Source organism: Eurosta solidaginis, chromosome 2, assembly GCF_040869045.1.
Source record: "Eurosta solidaginis isolate ZX-2024a chromosome 2, ASM4086904v1, whole genome shotgun sequence".
In the NCBI taxonomy this organism is placed as follows: Eukaryota; Metazoa; Arthropoda; class Insecta; order Diptera; family Tephritidae; genus Eurosta; species Eurosta solidaginis.
This window is the reverse complement of record NC_090320.1, coordinates 54,126,650-54,154,219: the sequence shown is the minus strand read 5'-3', so window position 1 is coordinate 54,154,219 and position 27,570 is coordinate 54,126,650. Positions and strand designations below refer to the sequence as shown.

At 37.1% G+C, this 27,570-nt stretch overlaps 1 protein-coding gene across 2 annotated transcripts; it reads right to left on the bottom strand.

Annotated features, from left to right (window-relative positions):
* Nucleotides 1–2,884: 2,884 nt before the first annotated feature.
* On the bottom strand, nt 2,885–27,278 carry LOC137242131 (uncharacterized). Of its 2 annotated transcripts, XM_067769499.1 has the most exons (6): nt 27,081–27,278; nt 26,580–26,985; nt 12,793–13,003; nt 12,606–12,717; nt 8,711–9,016; nt 2,885–5,595 (listed from the first exon to the last, which is right to left on the bottom strand). In XM_067769499.1, the coding sequence occupies exons 3-6, from the start codon at nt 12,997–12,999 to the stop codon at nt 5,429–5,431; spliced, it is 792 nt and encodes a 263-aa protein (XP_067625600.1). In that variant the 5' UTR covers nt 13,000–13,003; nt 26,580–26,985; nt 27,081–27,278; the 3' UTR covers nt 2,885–5,428. The 2 variants fall into 2 exon arrangements, with proteins under 2 accessions (XP_067625600.1, XP_067625599.1); XM_067769498.1 differs by having other exon boundaries at nt 26,580–27,278.
* Between the last annotated feature and the right edge of the window lie 292 nt (nt 27,279–27,570).

Below are 27,570 nucleotides of genomic sequence, written 5' to 3'. Positions count from 1 at the left end.
GCAACGTCTGCCGGGTCTGCTAGTTTTAAATAAAAAAGAAAAAAAAATGAGCCGCATGCGTTGGAAATATTTTAATACGAAATATCAGCCTAGAAATCTTTAATAAGTTTTTCGAGCTCCCGAAAATTGCTTTGGTGAGAGAAACATGGGACGAAGTATTATTATTACTAGGTCTGGAAACACTGCGACCTTTGTGTGGATCTATTGTGGGTCGAAGTATACAAAGCCAGGGAATATAGCCTTTTTAAGTGTCCCCACGTTTGCTTCGAACATGTTGACAAAACATACACGTTTGTCAATTGATTGCCCAAAGGAGGTCCTTATAAACCCACACCGCAATTTCTAAAGAGCTTAGCATACTTGAACGCAATTTTTATGAAATTGAATGGTGACAAATTGGCTACAAGTTCACATTTTTTTATTTATTGTATAATTCGTAGCGTAGAAGGGACTTGTTAAACAATTTTTTAGGGAGAACATTGCCCTGTAGCTCTGCAGGTTAGCCACTAGTTGTGAGAGTGCTCTTGCCCGTTGTACCAGGGGCACTGTCGGGCAAGCCCCACCTATACATATTCTGTGCCCTTTTAGCATTGACATTTATGTGGCGTCCCACAAACGTAACAAATTAAACACCTATCACTCACTGCAGACTTTGGAGGTAGACTTTTTCTCAACATGCCTTGAGAAATATCCACTGTAGAGGCATGATAATAGGGCCATGCCAGAACAACTGGATTTTTTGTGTATATTTTTCTGTCTAGGGGTCAAGCTGCCATAAAGTTATGAGTCATTATCCACTATTTTACTATAAAATTGCATGTTTTACCATATTCTCAATCGATATTTATGCACATAAATCGTGCTAAGCATATTAATATTGTCTCAGATGACCATTGCGTTTTCATCCTGAAGGAAATTTCAATCCCGAAAAACCAAAATTTCGCCTTAAACAGTAACGGTATGGCAACGCTTTTAGCAAAACAACAAACATTACAAGTTTTCAAATATCCCCAAATACGTCAAAAAATGTTGAGTGGAACTACCTTCTTTTTTATACCATGCTATAAATGAGGATTCGTTTCAACAAAAAAAATATAGATAGATGTATATATTTAAGTTTGTACAGCAATTTTCATTTTATTTAATGCATAGGTAAGTATATTTTAGGCTGGACTAATTTAGATTATATTGTATGTATACTATACATAAATATAGGTACATATATCAGTGCTCCAATCCTGAAGTTGCCCTACATCTGCACAAGTTTTAAAGCACAGCAAATGTATATATATTTTTTATAATCCACTGTAAAAAACTTATTAGTAAGCTACAGACGATTCATAATAATTTTTATCAAATATGGTGTTAAATTTATGTCTTACCAAACTAGGTCTAAAAGTTGGGGTATATACACTGAAAAACTTGACATTAATAATTTAACTTTTTTATATCTATTGCTCGTGACTGGTAAAAACTTAGAAGTGGATTAGGGCGATTCCCTCTATATCTCTCTAGGCAGCGTAGAATACTTTCCACGCTTTTTACACCCAACTAAACACACACAGCGAACTGACAACATACATATACATTAGACTGGGTTGGTCCCCATACAAAAGCAAAAAGTTGCTAATGTCCGCCCCTAAATTTGAAGACTATGTTGAGAGGGTTTCGGAATATTTTTTTTAATTTTTTTTGATCCTTCGAAATACAGCCAAAAAGGTTTTTTCGTTGTAACTTGGTTATTTGACGTCCGATTTTTATAATTGATATGTCATTATTTTCGCCTTTAGAAGCTTCACATTTCCGTTTAATGTCCTTTTAAGCTATGAAGTCGTTTTCACATGATTAGGTCAGCTAACAAAATTGTACCCCCCTAATGTATGTTTTTTTCCTTACCAAACGAAAGTACTTAAAAATTCAAGAAAATGTTGCTTTGAAACCATATTACTAAAATAAAAAACAAATAAGTTATAGGCCTTTCAATATTTATTATAACTGTTATTTTACCTGATTCTTATACTTAGACCTGAGACTCATGATATTTTTGGAGGAAAAATTGCAGGGTTTGCATTGAAAAGTTAATAAAGATATGCTAAATATCATGAATAGGGGAAGTCAAAGTAAATAAGTGAGTCAAACCTGTTTTTTCGTATTTATAATGATAACACTATGCGACAAAATCAACTTTTTTTCTGGGTATTGGACAAACCCACTTTTTCGTAGAGATTGAGGCTTAAGTTAACAAAGTACTATCTCCGTGTATTCAGAAGTCAGACTTTTCACCTCGTAATACAGCTGTTATACTAAATTTCTCAAAAAAAGAATCCAGCCCTTCTAATAAGGGAAAAGGGCGGACCACGCCCACATTTTTACTTGTTCAATTTGCTGAACGCGTTAACAAAAAATAAAATAAAATTTCGAAATGTAGAATTTCGAACTTCAAACTTCGTAAGCCGATATATATTTTTTGGAGGCTAAGTTCGAAAAACGGAGATAGTACTTTGTTTACTTAAGCCTCAATCCCTACGAAAAAGTGGGTTTGTCCAATACCCAGAAAAAAGTTGATTTTGTCGCATAGTGTTATTATTATAAATACGAGACAACAGGTTTGACTCACTTATTTACTTTGACTTCCCCTATTCATGATATTAGGCATATCTTTATTAACTTTTCAATGCAAACCCTGCAATTTTTCCTCCAAAAATATTATGAGTTTCAGGTCTAAGTATAATAAGAATCAGGTAAAATAACAGTTGCAATAAATATTGAAAGTGCTATAACTTCTTTCTTTATTATTTTAGTAATATCGTTTCAAAGCTTCTTGAATCTTTAAGTACTTTCGTCTGGTAAGGAAAAAAACATACATTAGGGGGGGGGTACAATTTTGTTAGCTGACCTAATCATGTGAAAACGACTTCATAGCTTAAAAGGACATTAAACGGAAATCTAAAGGCCAAAATAATGACATATCAATTTTAAAAATCGGACTTCAAATAACCAAGTTACAACGAAAAACCTTTTTGGCTGTATTTCGAAGGATCAAAAAAAATTTTAAAAAATTTTCCGAAACCCTCAACATAATCTTCAAATTTAGGGGCGGATATTAGCAACTTTTTTTTTCGACCCAGTCTAATATACATGCTATTTTCTATCGATTTTACCCTGCATAGGTATATCGCAGAAAGTTGAATGTAAAATGTGTAATTATTATAAAATGTGTAATTAATAAAAAATTATAAAAAACTTTTTCGCGCAAACGATTTTTGGTTTATAAAAAACACATGGCCCGTACCGTGATATACGATCACGTTTCGAAAAGCCATTTCACTCAAACGATAAATCAGAAACCGTGAAAAAATTCGTCAAAATTATAATGGCCCATAGTCATAGTTAAAATAAAATGGGTATTAAATTTAGTTGCAGTTTTTTGACATAATTTTATATGAGCTATATGTCAAAAAAGCTGCAACTAAATTAAAAAAATATTTTATTTTGACTATGACTATACGCCAATAAGTAATGGATTTACAAACATTTTCTAAACTACGAACCATGTTTAATTGATACAAGTGGCGAATGTTTTAAAAAATGTTCACAATAGCAAACAGCCTGGATCACCTGTTAAATCACTGTTCGATTACTTGAAAAATTTGCTTAACTGAATGCTCGTATTTTCTCCATCTACTCAATTTTAAAAATGTATACTTATATTTAGTCTAACTTTTAAAAGAAAAGTTGCTTTGACACACAAATGGGCAATTCATTACAAGTCAACTTATCTATCCGCGGGCAAACAAACAAATCTTTCTTCCAATTCTGTCTCCATTCGCGACAGCCATTCTCACAGGTAGTTATGGCGATGGGGGAATGAAAAGTTTCTACACTTGTAGGAATTCGCAATGCTACGGACATACCGTTGAAAAAGTATAAGTATACTTCTCTAAAAATCCGTTAAGAAGCTGTAAATCAATGCATGCCCAACTGTGTTACAGGAGAAAAAGTGTGCTAAGATACGAAAACCTAGTTTTTTTTTACCAGTAAGTCAAGATTGTGGAGGTGTTTTGAAAAATTTCTTTCCAGGATTCTTTTTCTACTCAACGAGGCCCATAAGCAAAATAGTATGTCTTGCATAAAATGTTTTGCGTATTTTTTTAAAGAGGCACGTGTTCACATTTCTAAAATGATCACACAAAAAACACTAACTTTTTTCATCTAAAAAGGCTTTTACTATCATAAAAAGGCGCGGATAGAATGAATACATGGCAATCAAAATGTAACTTATAGCCAAATTTATGATGAAATTTACATTGTCCCATTCACATATGTGACCCGGCCTATGAAAAGGTAGCTTATGACTCAAAAAAGAAATTGCAAGAAACACCTGTTAAGAGCTGTTTTTTTTAGTCACCTTTTCATAGGCCGGGTCCCATATAGTTTAAATTTTCTTAAAAAATGAACCTGCTAGTGTTATTGCCATGACAATTTTGACTTTGTCAGCAATAATTTTCCCTCATTTAATTTTTCAAAAAAAAACACAACAAATGTTGCATCTATGAAACAGGCCCCAGATTTATTTCAGTAGCGAAATGTCAAAATTGTTTATTCCATTTCATCGTAATCTTCACGCGAATTGTGTGCCAATTCTATCAGAAAAGTTTGCCCAAAAAATTTCTTTTTCGCCAATTTGCAGTAAATTTATGTATTTCCATGGTTTGAAACACTGATACATATATTTACATGAATTTAGCTTTATCTATTAAAAAATATATTCACATGGATTTGTATTATGCAAATATTCGTTTTAATATGTACTCAATTGTATTGTTTTTTAGTTATAAATTTCATGATTCGTATCTACAGTGTTAAGAATATTTTAAGTTGACTGTTCTGTGCAGTACGAAGAACAATTTTCAATTTTGGAAATTTTCATTTTAAGTGCATATTTGGGAAATAATTATTAATTTGTGTATATTAGATTCTGGCCTATGCAATGGTATATGTAAGAAATTCTAGTGCAGTTATTTTTTAAATTGTACAAGAAGTATTATTTTTTTTTTTTTTTTTATTACTTTACATAAATAATTTTTTTGTATTTTTTTTTATATTTCACATTTATATGTATCTTTGGTTGAATTAATTTTTGGCTAGTAATCTAAATACGGTTCTTCGGTTTTCGTACATAGGTACGTAATTTTTGTATTAAAGTATACAAGGAAATACGAAAATTCTTATAAAAGATATTTATTAAAAAATATGGTCACATGGGATTTTTTCGTGAATTATTTTATATATTTTTTAATTTTAAATAAGTTTTTTTTTTTGTTGCACTTATAGTTTAAAGGCTTAAGTTTAAATAAAAAGTCTTTATAATAAATATTACAATATTAATCTTTCTTTTCTTAAATATCAAATTGGACATCATTAACTTTTATATTCGCGTTATATTGATTGTTTCATTTAGGGACTCCCTTCTTAGCAAGTGTTTCGTGTCATTTTCGATCTCTATGGGCGATATGCCAGAACTTCGTTCATTTATATATGCGCTATCTTCTTCAACGATTTTCTCAAGCACTATATCGCCAGAATTGCTTAAACCTGTGAATTGTATAAAAATAATATGTTTGTTACAAACTATTTCTTGAAAAAAAAAATTTGTTTGTTTAACCCTGCGTTGATGTGGTGCCTAAAAGTTTCTTGAGTAGTGTGCTGGGGTACCTATAACATACCCCATGCTTATGAAATTCAAATAAGATGAAATTAATATTCAGGTGTTCTCATCCCGTTGACGTTTTCCCTTATTCTGACAAGTTCGGCATGCATAATTTAGAGGGTTGTCTATCATACGTAACTGCCTTTGAATTCTACTACGATCGGAGTAGATTTTACTATACATTTAGAAATATAATAACTATGTAAGCCACTACCAGAATTTTTTAGACATAAAGATAAACGTATCTTTGTATTCTCTAAAAGATTATAGACAAAATTTTGCAGAAAACTTAATTTTTTGAGGAAATTTGTACGAAAAATGATGCAATCAAAATTTAGTGCTTTTGTAGTACAAGTAAATACTGGCAAATAGAGCTGCCGAAAAAGTGAGGTTATGTTGTTGACATCACCTTTGTTATTGTATTATGATGTGAAATATATTCACACCAAATTTACAATAAAATAAATTTTATTGTACGTCAACAATGGCAGAATCTTGCCTTAATGGTAAATAAAGTTTTTTTTAATATATTTATTGTATAGAAAATAATTAGGTAGGTCCTAGGTACTAGTCATCACACTCCTCATCAATCTAGGCGTTGATCAGACAATTAAATAAATGCGTGAAATTTCTAAAAATGTGAGGCGTAGCATAACCTGCCTAAGGTTCAGTTGGTCTTACTTATGACTATCAATAGAAATTTGACGCGTCCAACGCTTTTATTTTATTGTCTGATCAACGCCCTGGATTGATGAGGAGTGTGATGACTAGTACCTAGGACCTACCTAATTATTTTCTAGCTTTTAGTATTATTATTACTTCATTTAAGTATTGTTGTTAATAAAACCGTTTAACTTAAACATTTTTTTATTATTATTATTTTTTTAAGTTTTTAGTCTTTATTGAATTGCCTATTATTTCTCATTCTATTTAGTTCATTTAGTGACTCATTATTACAAGGACTCTTTCCTGACAATTTGTTACAATCTAAGTCCTCAATACATAATCCTTCCAAAGGCTTTACTCGAGTCTGCGCCACGTATGCTTGTCCCTCCTCCAACTCCAAAATATTTTGATGGCACTTCTACCGGACTGTATGTAATATTTGTTCCAAATATGAGCCAAATCGGACATCATAGGTTGCTTTCTATTCATGTATGTATCATGTGTTCCAAATATGGACCAAATCGGACCAAAAATACGATTTTTTGGAATATCTCGATCTTGTGCCACACAGCGGTGATTTTTTTCATAGGTCGCTTTCTATTCTTGTTTGTATTATGTGTTCCAAATATGAGCCAAAACGAACCAGAAATGCGATTTTTTTGAATATCTCGATCCTTGCGCCACCTAACGGCGATTTTTTTCTTAGGTCGCTTTCTATTCATGTATTATGTGTTCCAAATATGAAGCAAATCGGACCACAAACACGATCTTTTGAAATATTTCGATCCATGCGCCACATATCGGAGTTTTTTCTTATTATTGCATTGTCATCGGGTTCTGAACTATATTCCAAGTTTCAAGCTTGTAGCTTATCGGGAAGTTACTTAAATTTCAATTACAAAATTCGTGCCGGCCTCCCACCCTGTCAAGTCAAGCTAAATAAAACCGTTTAAAAAGTTGTTCACGATCGATAGCTTTCATTTGCTATAGCAATAACTGAATGATTTCGGGAAGTTTTTTATCCCCAGATTTTGGCGCAATGGTGGCATAATGATGCAATGTAGAAAATAAAACGCGTTTTTTTTCGGAATGCAAATATTGAGCTCTGCACCTACCTAAATCTTATAATTTAAAGAGCGAGAAGTATTTATTTTTTTATTATTCCTAATAGTTCCAACTGATGTTAATTGTTGTTTTCTTAAAAGTTTAATCATAAGGGGGAAGCTAGCAAACCAGTTCTATGGTGATAGATATACATCTCGCCTGGTTCCCGATATTGGTTCAAACCATGCGGAACTATACAAAATGGCAGCACGGTGACATACATACAAATACTTATAAACACAAATTCTATGTACTTTGTTTTGGAAAAACGTCAAACTCGTACTACGCCGGAAGTTAAAGTGTCAAATCGTATTAAAAAAGTACCAATCAGCTGATTTCCGGCGGTCACCTGTTGCTGGTTCCACCATGGTTCAAACAGTCTTTCTACAATGTTCTGTGGAATGTTGCGAAAAGATTTCTCGGTTTGCATCCCAGCGTAAACTTCCCTGTTTATGTCATGAAAAGTTTTAGTATCGACAAATGCCTGTATACCACATTTAGCTATTAGGAACATTATGCCGAAATGATACTCGTCCCTTAAAGTATTCTAATTTTTCATTGACTGTTAGGAACTCGCTTCAATGTAATGATGCTTACAGCTTGCGACAAATTGCTCAAATGTATCCCCGAAAGGAACAAGTTTGTCCAAACGGAGCCTATCGGTTCGAAACCTTTATAGAGACATCGTTGTACGAAATATACCTATTTCAGTACCAACACATCACCAAAGGTCTTTAAGGTTTACATTCTGTGATTTGTAAAAGCCAGCCAATTATAATAGGCGGAAGACGGCTTTTATTTATTTATTATTAGTCTCTATGACCACCTTTTGATGGTTTTCATCATAAGCAACAGACATAGTCAATAATTTCAACAATATTCGAAATAATATACTAATGTTTTTCAGTGAAAGTTTAAACTCCAGTTAAAGTTGACCAGAGTTTAAACCTGTCACTTCGGCCGCTTAACCTGAAGTGAGCAGCAAAATTTCATGTTATCAAACAAAGGGGCAAGGTTAAACTCTAGTCAACTTTAACTAGAGTTTAAACACGCACTGAAAACCCAGGCCTACTAGAATACTTGTGCTGGGGTATGTCATGACACCACCACACCAACTAAGGGTTAATAAGAAATTTATATGCACTTATTAATTACAAAATGCGTCTCTCAGTAATAAATCTTCATACATTTTCGGTAAGCTTTGATTTGTAATCATCACTTTCAACATACCATTTGCTACTTCTTCTGACGACGCGCTATTCACTAGTGCAACATCAGTAGAGGCAGTTCCATTGCGCATATTCTTTTGTAAAGCAACAGCTTTTCGTGCATGACGTGTAGTTAAAACTCCAGTTTCAACGTCACGTTCCAAACGATGCCCAGATCTTGATCTTGTTAATTGCCTTTGCACGTAATCTTCAAGATCTTCTTCCTCTTTACGGCTAATCAAACAGTTTAGTACCAATAGAAAAAGTCCTAGTCCAAGCGAGAAGAGGCCAGTTGCTGTTACTTCATTCCACCATGCTTGGCTTGAGCCTGGAAAAGTAAATTAATAAATTTATTTGAAAATGGATATCTAGATGAATTTTATCACGTAATTAAAACTGAATGGGTGGTGTCTGTTATAGGTGTAAGATGTTCTCAATTGATCTTAATCGAATTTCCGTTCATGTTATCACTGGGCGGTGCCATGCCTCGAGGTAATATAAACTTTATTTTATCATCTCGCAAATGTTTAACCCTAAAATAAGTGATATATCTCCGCAACTATTTGAAATAGTTGCCCAATCTACTTAAGAATAACAAGTAAGGAAGGCTAAGTTCGGGTGTAACCAAACATTACATACTCAACTGAGAGCTTTGGAGACAAAATAAGGGAAAATCACCATATAGGAAAATGAACCTAGGGTAACCCTGGAATGTGTTTGTATGACATGGGTATCAAATGGAAGGTATTAAAGAGTATTTTAGAAGGGAGTGGGCCATAGTTCTATAGGTGGACGCCTTTTCGAGATAGCGCCATAAAGGTGGATGTGTGTTGTACGAAATGGGTATCAAATTAAAGGTATTAATGGTGGTTTTAAAAGGGAGTGACCCTTATTTGTATATATGAAGGCGTTTTCGAGATATCGACCAAAATGTTTACCAGGGTGACCCAGAACATCATCTGCCGGGTACCGCTAATTTATTTATATATGTAATACTACGAACAGCATTCCTGCCATGATTCCAAAGGCTTTTGATTTCGCCCTGCAGAACTTTTTCATTTTCTTCTACTTAATAGGTTAGATGTCACACCCACTTTACAAAGTTTTTTCTAAAGTCATATTCTGCGTCAGAAAACCAAATCAATCACCACGTTTCATCCCTTTTTTCGTATTTGGTATAGAATTATGGAAATTTTTTCATTTTTCGAAATTTTCGATATCGCAAAAGTGGGCGATAGTGGGTCATAGTCGGATTTCGCCCATTTTTAATACCAAGATAAAGTGAGTTCGGATAAGTACGTGAACTAAGTTTAGTAAAGATATATCGATTTTTGCTCAAGTTATCGTGTTAACGGCCGAGCGGAAGGACAGACGATCGAGTGTGTATAAAAACTGGGCGTGGCTTCAACCAATTTTGCCCATTTTCACAGAAAACAGTTATCGCCATAGAAGCTACACCCTTACCAAATTTCACAACGGTTGGTAATTTTTTGTTCGACTTATGGCATTAAAAGTATTCTAGACAAATTAAATGAAAAAGGGCAGAGCCACGCCCATTTTGAAATTTTCTTTTATTTTTGTATTTTGTTGCACCATATCATTACTGGAGTTGAATGTTGACATAATTTACTTATATACTGTAAAGATATTCAATTTTTTGTTAATATTTTACTTTTAAAAAAGTGGGCGTGTTCGTCATCCGATTTTGCTAATTTTTATTTAGCACACATATAGTAATAGGAGTAACATTCCTGCCAAATTTCATGATGATATCTTCAACTGCCAAATTACAGCTTGCAAAACTTTGAAAAGTGGGCGGTACAAAATTTTACTAATTTTCTATTTTGCGTCATAAGGTGAACCCACCTACCAAGTTTCATCGCCGTTACGGATTACCGTTATGCGAACAAAATTAATATACTCTGTGAGCTCTGCTCAACTGAGTATGAAAATTCTACACATGAGGGAGTTGTGCTAGTAGAGTGCAGGAGAAAGAGAGACGGTAGATTGCGGGGAAGATAAGAAAAGCTGTGGTCGGGAGCCAGAACCGTTTCTCAATTACAATCAAGCAAATTTATTGGCGCAAAACTATTGCATTAAGACACGGTATAAGTTCTATTTCTGTCCCCTCGCAGTGCTTTCAACTAACACTTAATATTATGATGTTCTACAAAATGGCAATTTCCTCCCTTTGCTGACCTTTTTAAACGCGTTCCTAACTAGTCCACTCGTAGGTTGTTCGCAGAGTCGCTGTCTTTGATTTATTAATTTAAACACGTTAGCAAAGATGCTGTTGGTACAAGTGTGGCCACCAACTGTCCCACTTTGCATTCGATTAGCACCAGTTCAGAGATAGTCATAGAACCTGTGTTGCGAAACTATCGCTTTGCCCGGCCCTTATATTCGCTGCAGAGCAGCTTCCCATATGAATTTTCTGTGGCAGAAATCACTGCCAAGGGGCAACTCAACTTTAAAAACCGTTTTCAGTAGCATCTTCCTGTCAATGTAAAAAGTTAACTATGACACGATTGGACATTATGCTTCTTTAATTTGTTTAACATACAGGTAAACTCGATGGCGGCTGACACATCTTGACAAAAGTGGTCCTTGCTGCAGGATTTATAAAGAATTAAATTATAATAATAGGTGGAAATGATTGCAGTCGCTCAACTGCCATTTTTAAGATACATAAACGGGAAATATTCAAATGATTTGCGGTACTCACCACGCCTACTTGAAATGAATTCTTGCAGTTTTCTATTTTTCGAAATTTTCGATATCGAAAAAGTGGGCGTGATTATTTTTCGATTAATTTTTTAATACAAATCTATTCGTAGGCCAGCTAAGCCAGTATACCAAATTTCGTAAAACATTTCAATTTGAGCTCGGTACTGAATCGCGAAAGCTTCGTGAAATCATATAGAAGAAGTACTAAATTGTTGGTCACAACATTATAATTACATATGTACATATACTTGTCGTGATTTATCTCCGAGGATTTTAAGCCCAGCTTAGCTTTCGATTTGCGTCGTGCTGCTTTTTATATTTTCCGCAAATTAGCGGGACATATTTTATGCCCACTCCGAACGGAAAGGCGGGTAAATTTTTGCTGGGAACCTTTTCATGGCAGAAACACACTTGGAGTTTTTGCCAAATCACTGCCATGGCGACATCGCTTAGAAAAACTTGTTTATAATTGAAAATCTTTTCTCTAAATGTTGCTTTGTCCGGGATTTTAACCCAGGGCCTTGGTTGTGGTAGGCGGAACACGCTACCACGACACGACTGCAGTCGCATTATTCGAAAATAATACCCATAATTATTTCGGACTGGTGCCGAAATCACACAGGAGTTGCTTAGCTATGGTGCGATTTTTCACGGTGACTTGATTTTGATAGTATTAGTGTATCGTTAAGTTATACTGTTAAGGGCCAATTAATGGTCACTTATAACCATAAAACCATAACCAGATAAAACAGCTGATCGAACCTACCTTATGGAAATCAATGTAATCGATTAATGGTATCATACCATAACGCTAACGCCATAACCATACCATAGCCAACCAATTGGTTTTTATTTCTCACGATATCCATAACATAAACATATATTAATAACTTTTTGTAATTTTATTCATTGTTTTGGACATGTTATGACTAAGAGACTTATTTTTTGTGGAATATGTTTGTAATTTTTTGCGTTTTCTTCATTTTTATGAAATTTTCACGATTCTTAGGTTAAGGCACCATTAATCGATCACATTGGAGATTATTATGGATATGGGTATGGTTACGACTATGGCGTTAGGGTTAAGGGAGTTTAATTGGCCCTTTAGTTGGTGGTTGACAAGTTATTGTTTGTGCAGAAAACCATCTGTAGAGTCGTCTAATATATTCCATTTGTATATTTGTACTCACTGAACACATTCCACGACATTGTTTCATCGGGTATAATACCAGCACCACATAAAAATATGCCAAATACTATAAATACTATCCCAATGTGTAGCATCCCGATACTTGTAACGACCTAAATCAAAATTTTATTAATGTTAGTAAAATGTAAAATAAGTTTACTATAGTAAAATAACTGTGTATAACGAACCTGACTGTCAAGCATGCCTGGCCCTTTCTTAGTAACGGTATGTGCATGATGAAACTTACGTCGGAAAGAACCACTTGGCGAATGAAACGTATCTACGCTCTCGGAGCTCTGTGTACTATAACGCCTTTCACGCGCACGCTTTTGCTCGTCACGTCGTTTACGTTGGCGTTTTATTGCCATAGCCGAATGGATACCCACCGAATGCATTTTGCTATAAATATTAAAATGTTTAAATTATTTAAAATTTTACAAAATTACATTAACACATTTTTAAAATGAAAGTGATCCCTTTATTCGTATATGCCTTACCTCGTTTTCGGCTGCGTCGAACTATTTTAATGTTAGTATCATCTTAGTCCCGGGACATAGCAATATACCCTGTAACTATCACGGGGATCTCCTCTCGCGCATTTCTACAACTGAACCGAATATAGATGGCTCTGGGGAATACGGAGTTCCCCTGGTCACCTGTGGCCTGCTCCTCGCATATATTAATGACACTGCCCAATGGGAGTCCATGCGGTATGTCTCAACATCTTGAGCATATTGCTGGAGCTGCGTGAAGGATGCCGAGTTGGAATCATCGAAACACTTCATGCTTGACTGTCCAGCTGTTGCCCGAACTAGGGGAAAGTAGTTCGGTCTCGTCTCACGAAGATGTCCGAATTGCTGCAGCGGCATGAAGAATGGTGGAATCATCTAGACACGAGCTGGGCGAAAGTAGTTCTGCCTCGTCTCACGAGGATCTTCGAATTGCTGCAGCTGCATGAAGAATGATGAAATCATCGAGACACGAACTAGGTGAAAGTAGTTCGGTCTCATCTCACGAGGATCATATATCAAGCGAACTTCCTGTTTAACAAGTGTGCTTGCCTTCTCGGGGTGGCTACATTAAGTGGTAACTGACGTGACCTAAATCCCGACTACAAAATTCTGACATAAACCCTGTAGAATATAAACATAGTTTTAAAATTGTTTCGGGTTTTAATAGTGCAAGCGTTACAAGTACGTTGAAGCCATTTGTCTTTAAAAGAAGATACCGCTGTCGTACTAAAACATATCCTTGTGAATTTAAAGGTCGATATGACCGCCATACAGGAAATACAGTGAATGGGCAAAGCATGGAGCTAATCGGATCTGGCAATTTTTGCCTCAGTGTCAGATGCAATCATAATGGATACAATATACGTTAATCACACCATCCCCTACACACGAACCCAAAGGAAAATAGAGAAAACCGAACCATCGTACATGATGAACATTCAACATGTACCATAGAAGAGCAAATATCAAATATGGCCACAGAAGTCTTACTTCATATATTTAATACATGTTTAAGGAATGAACTATTTTTTGCGGCTACTATGAATGCTCGATTCAGTCGGAAAACTTCTTGAATTGCTCCTGAAACCACGCATTGCCAACGCCACAGAACTAGCAGAGAACTATCACCCAATGCCGCGCGGCTTTAGACCTGGAAATAACACACTGAGTGCAATCGAAAATGTTCTTACTAGCGTATAATTCTATAATACTGTAACGAATTTTGGGAAATTCCGCTTATTTCAAACCTTCTCCTAATGTTCTAATCGTTAAACTGTTGAATAAGTCACTCCAATATTCAGTAATGCAAACTGGTCTTTATTTAGTTTACTTTGAGAGTAGTACAATTATACTTCAATATCACGTACTTCACAACTGCGTGTTTTAATCAAAAACTGATTCGTTATTACTCAGCTTGTGCTGCTTTTATACTCTTCGTGTCTCGTCGGCTGATGGCAACATGTGTATGTGTGAGAGATATCTCTTCGTCGCCTTCTACATAAGTGTTGCTAGCTTTAATGTGGAGATGTATATAAGAGTGGCTGCTTCATGTTTTTGTTGTTGTGTGATTATTTACTAACAGCCTAATGATGTCAACATTCGCCACAATACAAAATCCAAAAGATTATCTAGTCTTATTAGAAACTTTAAACGTAAAAAACGCTTTTAACAGCGCGAGACTAACCGAAATGTGACCGCCTTAGAGAAACGAATCGAAATCACAAGGTTTTTACAGCGAGTTATCAAAATCTATCAAGCCTAAAAGGGCCGGCAACCCATGATGACGGATGACGAATTTTTATTGGCATACGAAGACGAAATTTCCTTCATATTTACAAACGCAACATCTTGGTTTATTGTGGCAGGGACGGAAAATAATATTTTTTTTTTTGGAGTCGAAAAAGTCCTCGGCAAAAAATTGTCCTAGGTGAAAATGTTTGAGTTCCCAGGTATCCCTATAGCAATATCATGTCGAATCATGCATCCTTTTTATTTTTCGAACTTTTTCCATAAATGTTCACATATAAAAGTAAAATCTGTATTTTTATTTTTTGAGTCCGATAGAACTAGTTAAACTCGGACTTTTAAAAATAAAAGTCCGGAAATAAAAGTTAAATCCGGACTTTTATTTTTTAAAGCCAAAATAAAAGTCCGGCTTGATACAAAGAAACGGTTTATCCGAATTAAAAAAAAATTATTTCGGATAAGCCGTTTCTTTGTTATAAAGCCGGACTTTTATTTTGGCCTTAAAAAATAAAAGTCCGGATTTAACTTTTATTTCCGAACTTTTCTTTTTAAAAGTCCGAGTTTAACTAGTTCTATCGGATTCAGGTAATAAAAATCCGAAAATAATTTTTATCTTAATCCAAATATATTAGAAGTCCAAAATTAATAGTTTAACAAGGAATTATATTATAAAAGGAATAACAGTTGCCGCCCCTGTATTGTGGCGATGTTACTGGAATGGATAAGCTTGTGTTAAAGGCATTTATGTGAAAAATTTCATTGTGTCGTGACCTTTACTCGAGCTAGGTGGGCAATAGGGTTGGTCAAAAGTACATCTACTATTCTTATTGGTGTGTGGCAGTGTAATCGACCCATCAGTCTTAGTTACTTTTTTTAATAAATAATGGTGTAATAAATTCAAAACATTAGTGCCTGAATTTCGCCAGTTGCCTATGAAGATAAAAATATAGTCAGAGTAGCAAATACACTAAGCTTTCCTCATCCCATTAAGTACATCCAAAGTATCCATATATACATATACACATAGTCGATATTTTTGCAAAAGAGTCTAACTGCCAAAATAAACAAAAGCGAAATTTTAACCCTAAGGTGCATTGACGATATGTATCCATGCATTTTATAAGCGAAAAAAAAGTTTTTCAATTGTGCCAACGACACTATGAATCATTTACCCCCAACCTGGAAATGTTGTTTCCTTTCACGAAATGCGACTTTTTAAGTGGACAGAAGGCTTTGTTGTGCCAGTAAAATGTCATGTTCATAACTATTCATAATTATATACAATGTGTACCTACATTTATACGTACCTACTTGTGCTGGTGCATTAAGGTGGATCCAAAATTATGTTACTTGAAAATTTAAAAAATAGTAAAACCAGTCCATACCAGGGTTTGAATTACTTACTAATAAATAGTAAAATTTACAAATTTTTGGCTTTACCAGCAATGAGTTTTTTGTCGGTTTGGAATTTTTGTATACAGCTTACATTTGTATTTGAAAAATATTTCAGCAACAGAAAAAAGCAAAGCAAACAAATTTGTTTTTATACTCAGCTGAGCAGAGCTCACAGAGTATATTAACTTTGTTCGCATAACGGTAATCCGTAACGGCATAAACTAATCGAGATAGATATAGACTTCTATATATCAAAATGATCTGGGCGAAGAAAGAAATTAATTTAACCATGTCCGTCCGTCCGTCCGTCCGTAAACACGATAACCTGAGTAAATTTTGAGGTATCTTGATGAAATTTGGTATGTGCGTTCCTGGGTGCCCATCTCAGATCGCTATTAAAATGAACGAAATCGGGCTACAACCACGCCACCTTTTTCGATATCGAAAATTTCGAAAAACCGAAAAAGTGCGATAATTCATTACCAAAGACGGATAAAGCAATGAAACTTGGTAGGTGGGTTGACCTTATGACGCAGAATAGAAAATTAGTAAAATTTTGGACAATGGGCGTGGCACCGCCGACTTTTAAAAGAAGGTAATTTAAAAGTTTTGGAAGCTGTAATTTGGCTGTCGTTGAAGATATCATGATGAACTTTGGCAGGAACGTTAATACTATTACTATATATGTGCTAGATAAAAATTAGCAAAATCGGATGAAGAACACGCCCACTTTTTAAAAAAAAAATTTTTTTAAGTCAATTTTTAACAAAAAATTTAATAACTTTACTGTATATAAGTAAATTATGTCAACATTCAACTCCAGTTTTTCATTTTCTTCTACTTAATATGGTAGGTGTCACACCCATTTTACAAAGTTTTTTCTAAGGTTATATTTTGCGTCAATGAACCAATCCCGTTACCATGTTTCATCCCTTTTTTAGTATTTGGTATAGAATTATGGAATTTTTTTAATGTTTCGTAATTTTCGATATCGAAAAAGTGGGCATGGTCATAGGCCGATTTCGGCCATTTTTTATACCAAGATAAAGTGAGTGCAGATAAGTACGTGAAGTAAGTTTAGTAAAGATATATCGATTTTTTCTCAAGTTGTCGTGTTAACGGCCGAGCGGAAGGACAGACGGTTGACTGTGTATAAAAACTGGGCGTGGCTTTAACCGATTTCGCCCTATTTCACAGAAAACAGTTACCGTCACAGAATCTATACCCCTACCAAATTTCACAAGGATTGGTAAATTTTTGTTGTCGACTTATGGCATTAAAAGTATTCTAGACAAACTAGATGAAAAAGGGCGGAGCCACGCCCATTTTGAAATTTTCTTTTATTTTTGTATTTTGTTGCTACTTATTGTTTGACGAATTTTGAACGATCCGCGAGAAATTGCGCCATGCTACATTGAAATGCCATGCTTTGGTCCCGGAAAAACCCCCGAATGACTGCAGTACATATACCAAGCTACCGGTGGAGGTGCAGATTTTGTACGCACTTTTTTGTCTTTTTTTCAGTAGAAGCATGCGTATATAGTGTGTCGGAGGTTAAAACAACATAAAAACAAGAAATACCTACTCGTAGATGAAGGCTATTACGATCAATACATCGTACAATTGTTTATATGTCCCTTTGAGAATCAAATATTTCTGCTGAAATAGTAAAAAAAATTTACTTTTACTTATTTTCAGCAAGTAATTCGAAACCAGAATTTCGGCTGTTAGAAAACTGAAAAATGTTTACTTAAAAATAATTGATTATGAAATACTTATGGCGGCCACCGTGGTGTGATGGTAGCGTGCTCCGCCTATCACACCGTATGCCCTGGGTTCAACTCCCGGTCAAAGCAACATAAAAAATTTTAGAAATAAGGTTTTTCAATTAGAAGACAATTTTTCTAAGCGGGGTCGCCCCTCGGCAGTGTTTGGCAAGCGCTCCGGGTGTATTTCTGCCATGAAAAGCTCTCAGTGAAAACTCATCTGCCTTGCAGATGCCGTTCGGAGTCGGCATAAAGCATGTAGGTCCCGTCCGGCCAATTTGTAGGGAAAATCAAGAGGAGCACGACGCAAATTGGAAGAGAAGCTCGGCCTTAGATCTCTTCGGAGGTTATCGCGCCTTACATTTATTTATTTTTATGAAATACTTATAGCTTCAAAGCTCATGGCTCAATTATATGGTTGGCCCATCTCATCAGCTGATTTTATTTATTTCATTGCATTGGTGATGGGATTGTCAAAAGGAGATGGCAAACTCAAAATGAGACCAACACATTGGAAACATTTTCTTACACATACTAAAACTGCTAAGTTTTATGTTTCCATTCCATACCATTCGCACCAACCACAATACACATATTTGGACAATTTGAACAGACATATTTTGTTATTGTACAGATGAGCCAACCATATAATTGAACCATGTTCAAAACATGGTAAAATATTGAAGTTTTTTTTCTGCTGACGACGACAGCTCGCATCCATTCAAGTAACATCTGAAGTAAAATGAAAAAAAAAACGAATTTGTTTACCTTGCTTTTTTCTGTTGCTGAAATATTTTCCAAATTTAAATTCAATCAATTTTGTAATACTGAAAATTAGTTCAGCATTTTCGAACCTGGTCCATACACCCATACACACAGAAACTTTATCGAATCATAAAAAAATATTAAAATAGATAATGCATGGGCAACTACTCATTAAACATCATCCCGTCGCAAGCATCCTGAGCCAGATAAATAATTTTGCATGTAAATGCAACAACAATGATTTGAGCCAGATACATTCAAATAGAAGTCTGGTTAAATTTGTGAGCTAGATTATTTGGTTGTTGTTGTTGTAGCAGTGCCTCGCCCCACCTAACAGCTGCGACCGATCACAAAAAATGTCATCAATATCCCCTAACGGGAGTCCAAGGAAACTTGCTGTTTCAACAGGGGTGGACCATAATGAAAGAGGTGTTAGAGGCGTTGGTTCCACATTGCAATTAAAGAGATGGTTGGTGTCATGTGGGGACACATTGCAAGCGGGGCATACATTTTGTATGTCGGGGTTGCTTCTTGATAGGTAAGAGTTTAACCTGTTACAGTATCCAGAACGAAGTTGAGCTAAAGTGACTCGCGTTTCCCTGGGGAGTATGCGTTCCTCTTCCGCAAGTTTTGGTTACTGTTCCTTGAGTACTGGATTCACCGGGCAATTCCTGGCATAAAGGTCCGACGCCTGTTTGTGGAGTTCACCAAGGACCTGCTTGTGTTTTTTTGCTTCATACGGCTGAGTTCTCAGGTGCCGTATTTCCTCAAAATGCTTACGGAGATGACTCCTTAAGCCCCTAGGCGGTGTTGGCTCATCAATCAGATGTATGTTGGAATGCCGAGGTTTCTGGGTATTCAACAGGAACTGTTTGGTTAGCATCTCATTTCTCTCCCTGATGGGGAGTATTCTCGCCTCATTATGTAGATGGTGTTCTGGGGACATAAGAAGACAGCCCGTGGCGATTCTGAGCAGTATTTTGGCAGGCCTGTAGCTTCTTCCAGTGGGTAATTTTTAGGCATGGCGACCATATAGGGGACGCGTAGCACGCAATCGGCTGGCCAGTTGCTTTGTATGTGGTAATGTGCGTTTCTTTGTCTTTTCCCCAAGTACTGCCAGCAAGGGATTTGAGGATTTTATTACGGCTCTCGATTTTCGGAACAATTGCGGCTGCGTGCTCACCAAAATGTAGATCCTGATCAAACGTCACACCCAAGATTTTGGGGTGTAGGACAGTCGGTAGCGTAGTGCCATCGACGTGGATGTTCAAAATGGTCGACATTTGGGACGTCCATGTTGTAAATAAGGTCGCTGAGGATTTAGTCGGTGATAATGCCAGTTCTCGCGAGGTGAAAAAACTGGAGAGATCAGGGAGGTAGCCGTTTATTCTGTTGCAAAGTTCATCGATGTGTGGGCCTGGGCCTGTGGCCATTATTGTGCAGTCATCGGCGTAGGAAACGATAGTAACTCCTTCTGGTGGCGGAGGTAGCTTAGATATGTAGAAATTAAACAAAAGTGGGGATAGGACACCGCCCTGTGGCACCCCTTGTTTAATTCTTCTTGGTTTTGATGTTTCGCTTCTAAATTGCACCGATGCCTGACGACCACCCAGATAATTTGCGGTCCACCTTTTAAGACAAGGGGGAGGGGTAGACACTTCCAGGTCTTGCAGTAACGTGCCATGGTTGACCGTATCAAAAGCTTTTGATAGGTCTAGCGCAACGAGTGCTGTTCTATGGTGGGGGTTTTGATTTAAACCGCAATTTATCTGCGTGCTGATGGCATTTAGCGCGGTGGTGGTGCTATGGAGTTTTCTGAAGCCATGCTGATGACAGGCTAGCTGCAAATTTGCTTTGAAGTAGGGGAGCAAAATGGCTTCAAGCGTCTTGGCTACTGGCGATAGGAGAGATATCGGGCGATACGACTCTCCTACGTTAGCTGGTTTCCCAGGCTTTAGTAGCGGGACCACCTTGGCCATTTTCCATTTTCGGGTTTGAAAAAGGTGGAAAGAGACAGGTTGAAGACATGTGCTAAATATTTGAAACCCTCTTTCCCTAGGCTTTTAGGCATCGGCATGGCTATGCCGTCTGGGCCCACTGCTTTGGATGGTCTAGCATGACCGATGGCACCCTCCACCTCTTTGGTGATGATGGTAATTGTCGACCGTAGAATGCATTATATATTGTCGGCAGAAAGCGCTCGCGCATTTTTTTACATCCGATAGCACTTTATCGCCAAAAGCGATGGAAACTTGTTCGTTGTGCCTAGACGGATTCGATAGGGACTTTACGGTGGACCAAAGTTTACCTACACCGGCAGAGAGGTTACAACCGCTTAGGTGCTCCTTCCATTTCGCCCGCTTGTGTTCATCCACAAGCAATCTGATGCCTTGATTTATATCCCTTATTTGGGGGTCGCCGGGATCGAGCTGTCGTATAAGGTCACGTTCTCTCGCTAGACTTGCGGCCTCCGCCGGGAAGTGAGGCCGAATTTCGGGAATTCTACCGGCGGGAATGAAACGAGCCGAGGCGGATTCAATGACCTTGCGGAAAGCACGCTCCCCTTGGCGGGCATCAGTCGGGATAGGGAGGGCAGTAAAGCGGTTGTCTGTAAAGGATTTGTATTCGTCCCACTTTCCGTTTTTAAAGTTAATGAAAGTGCGTTGTTCTGTGACGATGAAGTATAGGCAGGTGGCGAAATAAGTATAGGCAGGTGGTCGGATGCCAATGTTACTATCGGCTGCCAGTTGACGCAGTTTAAGAGTTCTGCGCTCACGATCGAAATATCCGGCGAACTGTAACAGCTTCCTACCATACGTGTGGGGCGTCTCCGTTTATTGTGCAGAACGTCGTTTCTTCTATTTGATCCGCCAACGTTCCACCCCTACTGTCCGCCCGCAAGTTTGAATGCCATAGATCGTGATGGGCATTGAAATCGCCTAAGATCATGCGATTGTTACCAGTGAGTAAGGCGCCGATATTATTGCGGTATCCATTGGGGCAACAGGTGGCGGGAGGGATGTAGATGTTGATGATTTCTAGGTTTGCATCGCCTGACCGGACAGATAAGCCTTGACGTTCTAAGACACTGTCCCGGTCGATGCCGGGATCAAATATATGATATTGCATAGAGTGGTGTATGATAAACGCGAGGCCGCCTCCATTTCCGCTCTCGCAATCTTTTCTGTGGACATTATACCCAGAACATGTCTGCAGTGCAGATCTTGCTGTGAGTTTAGTCTCTTGAATCGCAGCAATGAGGATGTTGTGCCGCTTCATGAAGTCTACTATCTCCGTGATCTACCTGGGAAGATTCCATTACAGTTTAACTGCTGAAGTCTGAAGTGCATAGGGGAGACGTCGCCACTCTGGGAGCAAGTGGCGGGTGACTACGCCTGGGTTGTGGAAGGCTAGGACGCAACTGCTGTTGTGGCCCTGGGACTGGACGTCCTTGGGTAAGCATTGGGGTACCCGGTGTATTTGGTATGCGGCCTGGCAACATGGCGCAATGAAACCCGTCTGGGGGTTGCCGTCGCGGAGACCAGAACATCTAGGAAAGTGGCACCGTCTATGGCAGGAGCTGCATTGGGCGGATGTCGCAAACATATATATTCTGTGCTGGCAAACGGTGCAAAGGGAGGTAGGGACTAAGAGTCTGTTTCCCTGACCTGCACAATTGCTGATGCTTGGCATTGTTCCCGACTCTACTACGGAGGTTGTAGGTATGAATGGGAGCAGCCGTATGAGTTGATAGCGCCGTGGGGCGCGAGCAGCAGCGGGCACTTGTGGCTTGCTGAGCAGCGGGGCTGCTGGAAGGTAGTGGGGAGCGCTAAGGCGCAGACTACGGGATGTCCTTGGGCGTGAACAGCAAGGAGCCACAAAAGATTTATAGAAATTACGAGGACGTCTGGTTTTGGGATCTAGCCCAGAACAACCTGTCCGATGCAACCATCCCTTACACGAGACACACTGACAAAAGTATGACCGTCCTAAAAAGAGTCTTTTCCGGCTGATGCAGCAAAACCATTTCTCAGGACCGGGATCAGGAGACGGACCCGGATTGGGGTCGATACCTTCCTGGAGGAAGAGAATATGGAGCAGTTCCGCTGCAAGGAGCTGCTGGGAGGATGACAATTTGTGGGAGGGACGCAACAAATTAAATGGGGTTACACTGAAATAGCAGTCCTTGGTCGGGAAAAATCCCGACTCGCTCCGGTACATAGAACCGACGGCCTTGGGAAGCGTATTTGGTAATTTCTTGTGTTTAGATTGGCAAAGCTGCCTTAATTAAAATTACTTTTTTAAAAAAAGATGTCGCTGCTTGCCTTTCAGCAAATGTTATGTTAAATGAAATACAATGGCGACATCTGCATATCACAGCTCATGTGTACAAAAATATCACGATCTCTGCTTCTCAAGTCTTCCAATGATACGGAGGTCGAAAACACACTGGATGATGGCTGTTGATGGTGCATGTAACCAAATATGTCCCTATTTTTGAAAAAGCTATATTAGCCATCATTAAAAATCCTGAGCCAGATAAAAAATTTTCCATGTTAATGCAACAACAACGATTTGAGCCAAATAAATCAAGATAGAAGTCTGGTTAAATTTCTGAGCCAGATAAGTTGGTAATTTCTTGTCTTTAGTCTCCCAAGGATCCAGAGCATTCCCGTGAGAATTGAGCGTGATACGGAGCTAGAAAACTCACTGGATGATGGCTATTATCTTTTAAGGTAAGGCCACATTGGGCTGCACTACGCAGCACTGCACTGTACTACAAAATATTCTTTGCGACCCGGCACAGCGCGGCAGATTTGATCAACTAGGCAAAAAATCCGCGTTGGGAAGTGTCGCGCAGTGCTGCTGCCGCTAGGTGTGAATTGCCTCATAAGTATACATGCAAAGAATTTTGCACCATCTTTTTTCAATCTGGGCAAAAGAGTGTGGAACTCTCCTTCCACATATCTTGAGGATGAGATGTCTTGGACCCATAGCCACAACCTTTTTCTTTTCCTTTCCACTTCTTCGCACAAAAATGAAATAATTACAGCTTCAAAAACTGTGTCGTCCATTTTGCAAACAAAAATAAACACAAACTTTTGCCGCAATGTGTCGCTCGATTGCCGCTTAATGTGAATTGCCAAAATATGTCGCTCTGTGAGGCGCCGCTGCTGCTACGTGTCGCGCAGCGTAATGTGCGCGTACCTTTACTGCAAATGTAGCGAAAATAAAATTGTTTAAGCTTTTTCGTGTTTTTCCTTTTTTTTTTGTCAATTATTGAAAATAATTAATTTTTGATTGTCATTTTATTACATTTACAGTAAAAAACACCAAGCAAAACCGACGAGATTTTCCACTCCATTAAGCATTCAATAAAGCAATAATGAGATAATTAAGAATTGTATTTTTTATGGAAGATTGAGTTCAAGAAGGGCTTTAATGTATAAACCTTGACTATATATTTAATTAAACCTCTGTGTGAAGTTGGCATAAATAAAATTCGTTCTCCGTCGAAAACACAAAATATTAAATCACGTACTGAGTACTAATTTCATCCATTCAATGATTGACGCTTAACCGATTAGACGATTTTAACTAAATCGCGGCAGGTCGAGTCAATTATACCTTATTCTTCTTTATTTCTAGCTACCGCCAGTTAAAAATATTAAGGGAAATCAGTTCCTCTCTCACCACTTCCTCCCACAGTCTGGGGTCATGACTTTGCTCTGTTTTTGTCAGCAGGTAGTTATTACAAAGGTTCAGAAACATTTCAAATAACGTTTCTTTCAAATCCATTGGGCATCCTTACTGATGCAAACAACGTCCATGATTGCTCGCCTTCACAGTTCTAAGTTTGTGACCGTGGTATTTATTGACCGCCGAACTCACTTTTTTCGACTTTTTGTTAAGGTCACAGAAAAAGATTTGGGCTCGCCTCTTAAGGCAATTATAATCAACAGGACTCACAATTGTATCATCTCCACCAGCAAGTGAAACAAGGTACGCGATTTTCGTCTAAAGTCTTCCTTTTTTCTGGTACTAGTCGGAGAAGTCCATCTCAATCCTTTCGGAAATTTTGTAGTTAATCAGGCCGTTTGGAGCACACAGGGATAGGGATAGGGGAAAAGAACTGAAAAACGGGTGGACGAGAAAGGAGAAGTGAGTTATGATGGGAAAGCGTAGAATACCCCGAAACCACACAGACGTTGAAAACCGAAATCGTATCTGTGAAACCATTTCAATCTTAAAAACGTGGTTTGAAAAGAACGTACCGAAGCCTGTTTCAATGAGAGGAGCCGGTACCAATCGGTCTTGTGAAATAAATTTTTATGTGCTGCAATATCTTCCTCCTGTTACTTTTTCTAAAACTGTATGTAAAGAAGTTTGCCGATCTACTACTCGTTTGGACTCAAGTTAAATCATTTTGCTGTTGTTTTTGCTATTACATGTGAAAAAATTCCGTTTAATCCCATGGTATGGAAGCATGTGTGTGTATGTAACTTGATTCGACAGAAAAAAGAAAATGTATGCGATTTGACAGCTTTCGAATAGCATTTAGATTCGAATCGATTTACATAATAAGGCCTCTAGTTGTCCTTTTGATTTACATATTTTCGTTCGAAAAAGTTGTAGCTTATTATTGTGTAAAGAATAATAATAAAGCACAAATTTTCATTAAATATCTAAACAAATTCTCAAGGGGTAAAATTAACCACCAAAACACGGGCTATGTCCCAAAAATACACCTCCACAGATAAGAGATTTATTGAAACCTTTCTTGTATTTCAGCCTTTTAGTTAATATATTCAAGGTATGTTTGAGCTGTAGGCCAATCATATATATTATTTCTAATTGCTGTTTTTATGTACGGGTCTCTTTTTCGCTCTTATTTGGAATCCAAATCTATAAATAAAGTTTTGGTTGTAAAGATGGATGGGTATTAGCGAGCTTTGGGCAATTTTGGTCGTAGTGCTTTTGTTTAGCTATATTTTATTAAAATAATTTGTTAAAGATAAACGATTGTGAGCACACAAAGAAATCTATTTGTACTATGGAACTATTGTGAATATTTGCACTGCATTACTGGCAGTTGCTATTGTACGCTAGATGGCAGCGCAATTGTACGTTTTAATTGATTGGCGGCAGTTGCTATTATACGCTAGATGGCAGTGCAAGCTTCAAGTTAATATAACAGCTGATTTCTGTTGATATTTGATAAGTGACTTTTATATTGGTTGCGCAAAATGCGCACGGTTCAGGCTCGTATATACATATGTTTAATAAAAGACAACAAATGTGTTTAAACAATATATATTTATATATTTCGATTGGTTTGTATTGCCGATATTTCGACTTCAATCTGAAATCATCTTCCGGAACTTATGACTGCACCTGGTCGACCAAACATACCTTGAATATATTTATTAAAACCACAACTTAAAATTTAAATATTTCGAGTTAAACGCTTTTTAATAAATATACAGAACAGCCGTATAGATACTGAGTACCCCGGGACAACTCCTTAAATTACGAAAGCTCAATTGTGCCTTGTACTATTTTTGACCACCCTACTATGCAATGAAGCAACCACAAGTACGTAAATTTTTGCATTGCCCAGCCCAGTTCCATATTTAATATATATTTGTATGTATGTAGGTATGTTTGTATCCCTGTTTCATATGTTTTGTTGGGATACTCGCCTCCTTTTAAAATACTAAAAAGGCGACAGGTCCTTTACACGCACACAAATACAGACATAGAAAATTAAAAAAACATCTTTATTATTACCTTAATTTCTAAACCGCTTTATTTGAAATATTCCCAAATTTAAAAATTTATATTTTATGCGTATCTACTCAGCGAATATCCTGGTTGTGCTCGTTCTTTTCATTGAATATGCAGTTTTGCTACACCGTTATTTAGCTGCAATTTCACATTTTTTACACCAACATCAGCCTTTGGTCACCGTTCAATTATGAAGTACATACTCTCACCGTTTTTTCCATATTAATTTCAAAGAACTTTCACAATTAAACCCAACAAACGGCATTAGTGCCGTTGTGTGACAATCCCCGCTTCGTATGTGTCTTGAATATGCCTAAACGCACTTCCGAGATTTTGTGTGAGATATCGATTTTGTGCACTATTTGTGATTTTAGAAATATGAACTTCACTTTTGTTTAAAACAGTTTCACTTTTTTTAGATAAGATTTTATAGAAATAAATTTTATTTTATTTGTTTTACTTCATCGTCTACATACGTATACATATATATCTTAAACATTATACCTGCATGTGTATGTATGTATGTATGTATGTTTGTATATCACACTATTTGTTTTTACTACAAAAATGATATAAGGTTTATTTGTAAAATGATTTTTTTTTGTTTAGCACATTTTATAAATGCAAATTTCATTTTTTTTATTAATATTTACAACAAAGCGACAAAACACTTTTCACTGCTATGAATGTGTGTCAACGCGAGTAAATGAAGATACCAGGACTACGGCGACTACGAAATAGCGATACTTTGTAAAGCTCAGGATATGCAAAAGCTTTCAGAGATGAGAGCAAGAGAGATGTTTCATTTGACAACTGAGCTTTCATACTCAGCTGAGCAGAGCCCACAGAGGATATTAATTTTGTTCGCATAACGGTAATCCCTAACGGCATAAACTAATAGAGATATATATAGACTTCTATATATGTATCAAAATGATCTGGGCGAAAAAAGAAATTCATTTAGCCATGTCCGTCCGTCCGTCTGTCCGTCCGT

Coding starts and splice junctions, on each gene's coding strand:
- LOC137242131 (XM_067769498.1), bottom strand. CDS start 12,999: ATGCATTCGGTGGGTATCCATTCGGCTATGGCAATAAAACGCCAACGT. Junction 9,017..12,605: donor AATGTCGTGGAATGTGTTCA/GTGAGTACAAAT, acceptor TTACTTTTCCAG/GCTCAAGCCAAGCATGGTGG. Junction 5,596..8,710: donor GTCAGAAGAAGTAGCAAATG/GTATGTTGAAAG, acceptor TACAATTCACAG/GTTTAAGCAATTCTGGCGAT.